This window comes from Pseudorasbora parva, chromosome 24 (genome assembly GCF_024679245.1).
Source record: "Pseudorasbora parva isolate DD20220531a chromosome 24, ASM2467924v1, whole genome shotgun sequence".
NCBI lineage: Eukaryota > Metazoa > Chordata > Actinopteri > Cypriniformes > Gobionidae > Pseudorasbora > Pseudorasbora parva.
Window position 1 is genome coordinate 4,138,708 of NC_090195.1, and position 10,467 is coordinate 4,149,174.

Consider the following 10,467-nt stretch of genomic DNA (forward strand, 5'->3'; position numbering starts at 1 on the left):
TCGGAGGATGCAGATCAGTAATGACAGATGATTGACAGTTATGTGTACTTGTTATTTTGGTCAGTGCGTTTCTCTGTGTTCACACAGGAAGTGGTAGATGAGCTGGCCGAGGGAATGCTGGCCAAGCTTCCCTGTGATTTTGACATTGAGATGGTGACCAATAAATACCCAATCCTGTATGAGGAGTCGATGAACACCGTCTTACGCCAGGAGCTCATTCGCTTCAACAGGTACCTACATTGATTTACATGCATCATAACATTCCTGCTCAAACATTTGAGCTAGCAATGCCAAGGTTGTGTGTTTGATTCCAAGGAAATGCATGAACTTGAATGCAATATAAGATGCTTTGAATGTAAGCATCTGCCAAATGCATGAATGTAAATTTACAGGCTGTCAAAGGTGGTGCGTAGCAGCCTGCTGAACACCCAGAAGGCAATTCGGGGGCAGGTTGTGATGTCAGCCGAGCTGGAGAATGTCTTCAACAGTCTTCTGGTTGGGAAAGTGCCGGCCACATGGGCCGCCAAGTCCTACCCTTCCCTTAAACCCCTCGGAAGCTACGTGTCTGACTTCCTTGCAAGGCTGCAATTTCTTCAGGTGAGTACCAACAGCCGAAGACAAATGCACACAACACACAAGCTCATGCTCCTTTAATGTTATAAATTGTTACCAACTTGTGAACCTACACTAAAAAAATGTGGTGTATACAACAATGTTCACCCAGAAATTGCTAGTAAATATTACAAACAACTATAGAACAACTGAAATGGTATTTTCTTGTAAAATATACTCTGAATAACATTTTAATGTTTTAAAATGTTGCTAAAATAAAATGTTTTTAATATCTTATTTCAGATAACGTTTATTTTATTTCAAGTAATAAATATATTTTTTAATGGTTTATGTTAAATATATTAACTTTGCCTAGTCTGCAATTAATAATGTAATTATTGACATGACAGAAAAGCATTATTTTAAAGGTGCCCTATAAGGTAAAATTGAATTAATCTTGCCATAATGAAATAATACGGGTTCAGAATATGGACATCACATACTGTAAGTCTCAAACATCATTGCCTCCTACTACTAATGTAAATCTCATGCATGAAAAACCCCACGGCAAAATAAGTGATTCTCAACATAACGCCAACTGTGACGCAATCACTGGGGATCATTTATATGCACGCCCCCAACATTCGCCCCCGACAATTTTTACCCTTAAATAAGCCACATACCATCTATGTAGATATCAGAGAACAATTTAACCTATTGTTTCAACTCATTCTAGGGCACCTTTAATCTTTCCCCATCACAATTTTTTGTGTTTTCAATGTTTTACGGTAGGGGGCACTATTAATAATAATAATAATAGATTTTATTTATAATGCACTTTTCATTCCGAAGAATCTCAAAGTGCAACAAGGGGGGGGGGGGGGATAACAACAAAAAATGAATAACAAGTAAAAATATAGAATACTACAAACAATCAACCAACACAGAAAACAGAACAGAAACAGAGCTGATGGTGAACAGAAACAGAGCTGATGGTGAACAGAAACAGAGCTGATGGTGAACAGAAACAGAGCTGATGGTGAACAGAAACAGAGCTGATGGTGAACAGAAACAGAGCTGATGGTGGACAGAAAACAGCTGATGGTGGAAGTCTCTGTTAGCTCCGCAGCACACTGTGGTCCACTTCATGTTTCAGATTTCTCCCAGCGGCAGTGTCCCGATGACATCGCCGAGGCACGACAGCTGAAGACCAGATGATGGGTCTTCTTCATGATGATTCAAAAGATGGGGATCGCTGCAGCACCATGCAGGAGGCAGAACATTCCTCCGGGCACTTCTGTGGACACACCGGGGCCGGCGCAGATGTCGCTCCACGGTCGCAATGCAGGACGGAACAGCGGCGCAGCCGAGAAGCAGAACATCCCAACATCATGCTGGACGCCGACGACGAGAGCCCGGATGACGCTAGCCCGGTGCAAACTTCAGCCACTATGCAGCTTAAGCCCAAGGGAGACCGCCAGTGAGCACCCGCGGCGAGAAACATCAAATGTCCTCCAAACCAGAAACCAACCGCAGCAATTCAAACGTAAACATTAGAGAAGCGGTTGAAAACGGCGAAACGACGAACAACGACCTCTCAGTGGCTGCCAGCAATCAGCAACAGTCCCAATTGTAGCTCTGACTGTTAGACTAGTCACAAACATAAGGAAATAAAATAAAATGTAAATCTAATAGTACATTAACATGATTTGTTGTGGGTGGAGAAGCGGCGAACAGACAACGCCAGCGTCCTCTCCCCCACGTTCAATTTTTAGTATTACACATACTCTAAAAGATTATAGAATCTTTGGATAAAAACACAGGTGAACAAGGAGCAGAAACAAGTGATAAAAGTATTGCTTATGCATGTTGTAGTCTTTGGGAAAAAAATTTACGTGATTTTCTCAGCTTTTTGTTCAAAATGTAGCTTTTTTTATGAAACTTGCCCACATTCAAGTGTTGATAAAAAAGAATGCATTAAGCTAGAATAAAACAGGGCTCTGTTCTTTCTTTTGATATATTGCATGTTCAGATATTCATACAACAAGATATTCTGGGCCAAAGGTTTTTGCGAAAATGATCAAAAATGCTGTTGGTGGCTGGCTTTTAAAAAAAAAAATAAAGCTGGTATGGGAAGAATTAAATATGTGCAGGGCTACACACTGCTGTCTCGTAGTGTGCACAAGATGTAATGAGGACACTAGGTCAACCAGTGTGTGCTCTGAGATTATTGAAACCAGATGTGCACTACTTAGGACAATTTAGCTCTGCTCACGTTTCTCATTATTCCGTCATGTTTTTGTGTGTGTGCTTTAGGACTGGATCGATAACGGCCCTCCACCTGTGTTCTGGGTATCTGCGTTCTATTTCACTCAGTCGTTCCTCACTGGTGTGTCTCAGAATTTCGCTCGCAAGTACACCATCCCCATCGACTACATCGGCTTTGAGTTTGAGGTTTGTGTGTCAACTGAGATCGTATGAGAAAGGGGACGATCTGTGCTTAAAGGGATAGTTCACCCAAAAATGAAACTTTGATGTTTCCCTGCTTACCCCCAGGGCATCTGAGATGTAGGTGACTTTGTTTCTTCCGTAGAACACAAATGAAGATATTTAACTCCAACCTTTGCTGTGCCAATCATATAATGCATGTGAATGGTAGCACATAAGAGTATGAGAATTATGAGAGTAAAAAAAACATGCACATACAAATCCATATTAAACCCTGCGGCTCAGGAACAAAATATTGACGTTTTAAGACATGAAACGATGGGTTTTGATCAGTATCAGTATTGAGCAAACAGTACAGCTCTATGTCCAACAGCCTTCAGCGTGCAATCACTTCCGGTGAGTGAGGTCAATGTACAAGATATGGCGTAGTTTACACAGGCGCCTGAAGTGATCTCTTGCGCGTATCTCTACGGCAGATCGTGTACATTGACCTCACTCACCGGAAGTGATTGCACGCTGAAGTCTGTTAGACGGTGTATTAGAGGTAAAAATGATATAAATACTGTTTGGGTGTCCGCGGGGTCTTAAAAAGTATTAAAAGTTTTAGAAAATTAAAACAATTATTCTCCATTTTGATCACGATTTTATGAGGTATTACATTTTGTTCAAGCGCTGTCAAAAGAGTTTGACTCCAAAAAGTATTCATTAATATATTTATTTTCATCCCCATACATATTAAAAAACAACCGTCTGAGAACGGCTTGGGGAGCGCGTGGCTGCGTGCCGTCTACGGGTGACGTCACATGCGCGGTTAGGGGCTATCGCTCTCCATACGTCGCAAAACAGATACAGATACAAAACTGGCCTACGATAGAGAATTTAATTCTACATTCTTCTACAACTGTTTATTAAGTTTAAGGTTTGTTGCTGATTAGAACTTGAAATGCGATAAGGTCATAAAATATTTTGAGAAGGTCTTCAAAAAGTCTTAAAAAGGTATTGAAATTAACTTCAGGATTCCTGCATATACCCTGGTTTAGTGTCTTAAGACATCAGTGTGTCGTCACAAGCCACAGGGTTTAATATGGATTTGTATGTGCATGTTTTTTTACTCTCATTATTCTCATACTTTCATGTGTTACCATTCATATGCATTATATGACTGACACACCACAATGGTTGGGAGTTAAAAGTCTTCATTTGTGTTTTACTGAAGAAACAAAGTCACCTGTATCTCGGATGCCCTGGGGGTAAGCAGATAAACATCTAAGTTTAATTATTATTTATTCATTCATTTTTCATTAATTAATATTTTGAAAAAACTGCATTTATTTGAAATGGGAATCTTTTGCAACATTATAAATGTCTTTACTGTCACTTTTGATTAATTAAATTCAAGGAGTCCTTGCTCATTGAAAGTATACATTTATTTACAATAATAAAATAAATGAAATGACCCCTAACTTGTGCACAGTAGTGTATATCATTATGTGCATCTCTTTTAGGTCTGTAAGCAGGAAACTCACATGGAGGAGAAGCCGGAGGACGGCGCGTACGTCCGTGGGCTTTTCCTAGAGGGAGCTCGCTGGGATCGAGAGCACATGGTTATCGGTGAGTCTGTTCCTAAAGTTCTCTTCGACTCGCTGCCCATAATCTGGCTGAAGCCTGGAGAGAGCTCAACCTTCCTGCACGAGAGCGTTTACATCTGTCCCGTGTACAAGACCAGCGCCAGGCGTGGGACTCTTTCCACCACTGGTCACTCCACAAACTACGTGCTGTCCATCGAGCTGCCCTCAGACAAGCCACAGAAACACTGGGTCAACCGCGGGGTCGCCTGCCTGTGCCAACTGGATAACTGAGCCTATCGACAACAGATTTTCAGTGCGTTTACATTTTGACATGCCAAACATATCCCCCCCACCCCACCCCACCCTCCCCACCCCCAAAAAAGCATTGATTATCATATTGTGGTTACATTTAATATAGTTGAATGGAATAAAACAAAATGTCTTAAAGTAGTACTGTGTAATTCTTCAGATGTTAAAATCAGCATGTAATTAAAAAGGACAATTCTTTGTTTTTTATAGAATATTGCAGTATTTATTATAAATTATATATCACATTATTATTTTTTTAATTCATGTGCCTTGTAATCTTGAATCAGAATAACTTCCCCTCCCTCTTGCAGCGACATCTCTTATTTTCTTTGATGGCAAGGGCGGGGCAAGCTAGCACTCACAGGAGATCGACCAATCGCAAACCACAATCCTCCAATCAATCCCCACAAACTAAATCAAGCCCCGCCTTACATTTATTCTTGTTTGAGAAGCCGTTTCGCTCAGATAAACGTCACAATAGGAAAGTAAAGATTTTTCATAATGACTATAACACAACGGTTTAAACCATTTCTAGTTTAAACTCAAAAGTTAAATAAATGGTGATAAATATGCAGCTACATACTTTCAATGCACAATTAACTGACACCTTTATACAATGTAGAGAATGACAACAAAATAAATACACCTTTAAACATGAATCAAAACAGCCCTGCTTCATGATCTGCTTCATAATGCAGCCCTTTTAAGCTGTACAGAACATGATGTGCCAAACTTTATAATGTTCCCTGGTGCTTTTCAACACGCTCTAAGATCAGTATGGAGAAGTGTGTCAGGTCTCATCCTGAGACTGTAGGTACACAGGTTTGGCTTGTTTCCTCATTCTCTGCTGAGCTCGCAGCTTTCTACCTTTCTGAGTGGCGAGACCCATTGGTGGAAGATATGTCTGAGAGAAAGGATTTATGACATAGTGAGTAAATCTCACAAAAACTGCCAGGAAACATATCCATGTCATATTTCTTACCAAATTTAAAACCTAAAGAAATATGAAGTAATGCAATATTCAACCAAATGTGCACTTTTGGACTAAATGCCCTCATTTTATTTGAAATAACAATAAGTACCGATTTATTATGCACTCTTGACTAGTGATGTCAAACGATTCATCACGGTTAATCGCATCCAAAATAAAAGCTTGTTTTTACATAATATATGTGTGTACTGTGTATAATTATTATGTATATATAAATACAAACCTATGCATGTATATATTTAAAGGGGGGGTGAAACACTCAGTTTCAGTCAGTGTCATGTTAATCTTGAGTACCTATAGAGTAGCATTGCATCCTGCATATCTCCGAAAAGTCTTTATTTTTTTTATAATTATATAAGAAAGATGCGCTGTTCCGAGTCTTTCCGAAAAAAGCCGAGCGGGTGGGGGCGTGTCGTGTGAGCGGAGCTCAATAATGACGTGTGCAGCAGCGCGCTGCTATTGTGTTGAGTTGAGTCGAGTGCGTCGTAAAGCTGTCATCCCTAACAGCGGGGAAAAAACTTTATTCAAAATAAAAATATGGCTTTTAATCAGATACAGCCATACATCTATGATCCGGAATCAGACCCAGAGGCTGCAGTTGAACAGGAGCAGCAGGAAAAACGACTAGAGCAGGACGTCTCTATGTGGTACGATATACACTATATAATATGCTTAGCGGCTTGTGTTATTTACATATTTATACTTGAATTATATCGTCGTATTTTTGTCTTTGAAGGTGTACTTGTGGGAAGTGCAGTTGTGCACGTGTGTTTGTGTGTTTACGCGTGGTTTGTGTAGACAGGTTAAGTTAGTGTTTACATAGAAAGACACGGAATAGTAGCGCATTTGAATGAAGAAGCGTGCTTATTTAGTTCAACATATTTCCCCCCTCTTTGTGTATTGTTGAGTGCTTTTACAATACACAAACATAAAGTTACACATATAGTGGCCAGCTAAACAAATGTACACGCACTACACATCGCATGCTCCATTGATCAATTTCTATATATAGTAATATATATAGTAACTATACGTGATCATGTTTGGGCTACTTGATGAGCATAGACACAGACATTTGAAGCAGTCTAACTCGCCGCCCGCGGTTCTAGCGTTGGGACTGCTCCATCCTTCAGCATTAGGCGATTGGAAAATCCTGTGTCGAGCTGGGCCTTGTTTATGAAACCGTCGGCACCGAAATGCAGCGAACAGATATAAACATTCGCGCAACTCAGTTGCTGATCCGGAAAAGCAAATTACATCCACTGTTGCCTTACCGCGGGGTTTTGGGGGAATCTGTGCAGGACTGTCTTGGTCTGGCAACCAAAAACGCACTTTTTGATGTCATTGTTAATTGTGCACATTACCTGTGCAGCGCAGCCTACGAGCGCTTTGATGGGCATAGCCTGTTGCTTTCGCTCTCTCCCTCTCTCTCTCCCTCTCTCTCTCTCTCACGCGCTTCCGGTAGAATTGTCCGTAAGGCCCATACAAGGAAATTCCGCCCCCATTAACGTCAAAGGGGACGCATGATCGCAAAAAACTTGCCGAAACTTATGACTAACCGGAAGTAGTATTTTTGACAAAGAAATACTCCCATCAAACGTCCACCTTAACTTTTGAAACTTTGTCCATGTTTAGTATGGGATTCCATGTCTTTAACAGTGTAAAAAGATCAGTATGCATGAAACAGCATTTCACCCCCCCTTTAAGATTTTTTTTATATTTATTAAATAAAATATTTTGATACATGTAAATATATTTTTTAATATATACATGTATGTATGCATTCAAAATATACATAATAATGTACGCACAATACACACACATATATTATGTAAACAAATATATAGTTTTGGATGCGATTAATAGTTTGACAGCCTGACATGAATGAAGAAATTAATGTCACTAACTTTCTTTAAAATCATAAATAGATCTTTCTAAACAGAACATGACCAAGTCAAATTTCACCCCAAATGTAAAAGAAAAGACAACAAAACCTTTTACGGATGTTTTGAATAAAATATATTATTTTCATGACAATTAAACACGTTTCAAATTATTTGTAATGCAAAAAAGATACATTATAATCAGTATATATTAATTGCGCCGTACAAGTAAATCAGTGTGATGAAATCATTACTCTATTACACTAATGTTTGAGTTTTTTTTTATGCATTATAGTGAAGAAAATGAGTATATATATATATATATATATACATATATATATATATATATATATATATATATATATATATATATATATATATATATATATATATATATATATATATATATATATATATATATATATATATGGAAAGACATTTCTTCATGAGATCACCCTTCTATTCACAAATATAGCATTATTATTATTATTATTATTATTATTATGGTCTTATGTGGAGATACTTACTGGTCTGGGATAGGGGTTCCTATAATGCAGTCCTGCCATGAAAAACAAAATAAAAATAATTTTAGCAGATCACCTGTTATTTGGTAACACCTGAAAATGGCATTAATAAAGCATTTGATATAATATACAGACCGATCTCTATCCGAGCATCACACTCTTCAATGCATCTCTGGATTGATTCTGGATCTGTTATCTGTGACAGGGAGAAGATATAAGAAGGCATGCTATAGATTTGAGATGTGTAACAGCAGGATCTGGGGTAATGCGAGGTCAGTCCACACCTGCTGGTTCTGTCTGAAGAGGGTTCGAGCCTCCTGGGCGATGTATTTCCGCTCGGTGTCGGTGTCCTGTGGAAGAGCAGACTGAGCCTTCCAACTGCGTGCGATGCGCAGGACCCTCCTGTAGAGAGACAGCACATGTGGACGAGACATCCGGACCACCTGTGAACATGAACTAACTCAACAATACTGATAGAGCAATGTGACATTATATAATGACAGTACATTGTCATGAAAAAAATAATTAATTAGAAATTAATAAAATAATACATAAATTAGAAAAGGATGATTTACTCCCCACTATATATATATATATTAATTAGTGTAGTCAAATTGATTGTGATTTATCGCATCTAACATAAAAGTTTGTGTTTATATAATGTGTGTGTGTGTGTGTGTGTACACCGATCAGGCTTAACAGTGTGACCTAATATTGTGTTGGTCCCACTTTTGCTGCCAAAACAGCCCTGACCCATCGAGACATGGACTCCTCTAGACCCCTGAAGGTGTGCTGTAGTATCTGACACCAAGATGTTAGCAGCAGATCCTTTAAGTCCTGTAAGTTGTGATGTGGGGCCTCCATGGATCGGACTTGTTTCTTCAGCACATCCCACAGATGCTCGATTGGAATGAGATCTGGGGAATTTGGAGGTCAAGTCAATGCCTCAAACTCGTGCTCCTCAAACCATTCCTGAACCATTTTTGCTTTGTGTCAGGAGCATTATCCTGCTGGAAAAGCCACAGCCACCAGAATACCGTTTCCATGAAAGGCTGAACATGGTCTGCAACAATGCTTAGGTAGGTGACATCCACATGGATGGAGGACCCAAGGTTTCCCAGCAGAACATTGCCCAAAGCATCACACTGCCTCTGCCAGCTCGCCTTCTTCCCATAGTGCATCCTGGGGCCATGTGTTCCCCAGGTAAGCCACGCACACACACACGGCCATCCACGTGGTAAAAGAAAACGTGATTCCTCAGCCCAGGTCACCTTCCATTGCTCTGTGGTCCAGTTCTGATGCTCACGTGCCACTGTTGGTGCTTTCGGCGGGGTCAGGGGTCAGCATGGGACTCTGACTGGTCTGCAGTTATGCTGCCTCATACACAACAAACTGCGATGCTCTATGTATTCTGACACCTTTCTATCAGAACCAGCATTAACTTTAAATATTAAATATTAGCTTAAATAACAATGAATATATATACACACACACACACACAAACATACATACATACATATATATATATATATATACACCAACAATTATGCAGCAGTTATACTTAATTGTGCGGCATGATTATACAAATGTTAATTAGCATGAAAAAGCATATCTTTTTTGTTTTATATATATTTTAATTATTAATTATCATGTTGCGTAGTTATGTTGAAAATAATCCATCATTATTCAGTATTAAATAGAACGCGTACAAATCATGTAATACAAACAAATCTGAACCATTGCTTGTGCGTGACAGGTCTTGCGTGACCTCAGTTACTGTCAGGTAACTTAAACCGGATAGCTGTCAATAAGAGATTTGCAGGAGGTTTGCAATATCCTTGACATACATTATATTAGTTACAGTGTTCCGTTGTATGCATTCAGAATCTAGCTGCTCGTTATCTCTACTTCCTAATGAAATAAACATTACCTATGTGTGATTAGATCAATACAGCTTATGTGAACATCTCCGCACTTCCTCACTCCAGCGTCCACGTGTTTGCGAGGGATGACGTCTGGAACTGCGGGGAGTTTCAAGCTAGTCCGGGACGCACCCCGTGTTGCGCACTCGCGTATCCGTGAGGTGTTTGCGCCAGCTACCTCTGCGTCGCGTTTACGCATACACCCTCGAACCCAAACAAAAAGAGAAACTGCGATCAATCAGCGGCCGATCCGCGTTTCTCTGGTTCCGT

General features: G+C 39.6%; 2 protein-coding genes across 3 annotated transcripts in view; one reads left to right on the top strand and one right to left on the bottom strand.

Annotated features, from left to right (window-relative positions):
• The window catches only part of dnah3 (dynein axonemal heavy chain 3), a 48,930-nt gene extending 43,982 nt beyond the window's left edge, over positions 1-4,948 (top strand). The window contains exons 58-61 of the mRNA XM_067435236.1: positions 88-230; positions 393-597; positions 2,869-3,006; positions 4,506-4,948. Coding sequence (XP_067291337.1) covers positions 88-230; positions 393-597; positions 2,869-3,006; positions 4,506-4,859 — 840 coding nt within the window. The 3' untranslated portion in view covers positions 4,860-4,948. The remainder of the gene's footprint in view (positions 1-87; positions 231-392; positions 598-2,868; positions 3,007-4,505) is intronic.
• Positions 4,949-5,091: 143 nt separating this feature from the next.
• Positions 5,092-10,396, bottom strand: lyrm1 (LYR motif containing 1). Of its 2 annotated transcripts, none has more exons than XM_067435241.1 (5): positions 10,206-10,396; positions 8,560-8,677; positions 8,411-8,471; positions 8,279-8,310; positions 5,092-5,781 (listed from the first exon to the last, which is right to left on the bottom strand). In XM_067435241.1, exons 1-5 carry the CDS (start codon positions 10,394-10,396, stop codon positions 5,668-5,670), a joined length of 516 nt encoding a protein of 171 aa, XP_067291342.1. In that variant the 3' UTR covers positions 5,092-5,667. The 2 variants fall into 2 exon arrangements, with proteins under 2 accessions (XP_067291342.1, XP_067291343.1); XM_067435242.1 differs by having other exon boundaries at positions 5,130-5,781; positions 8,560-8,718; positions 10,206-10,333.
• Between the last annotated feature and the right edge of the window lie 71 nt (positions 10,397-10,467).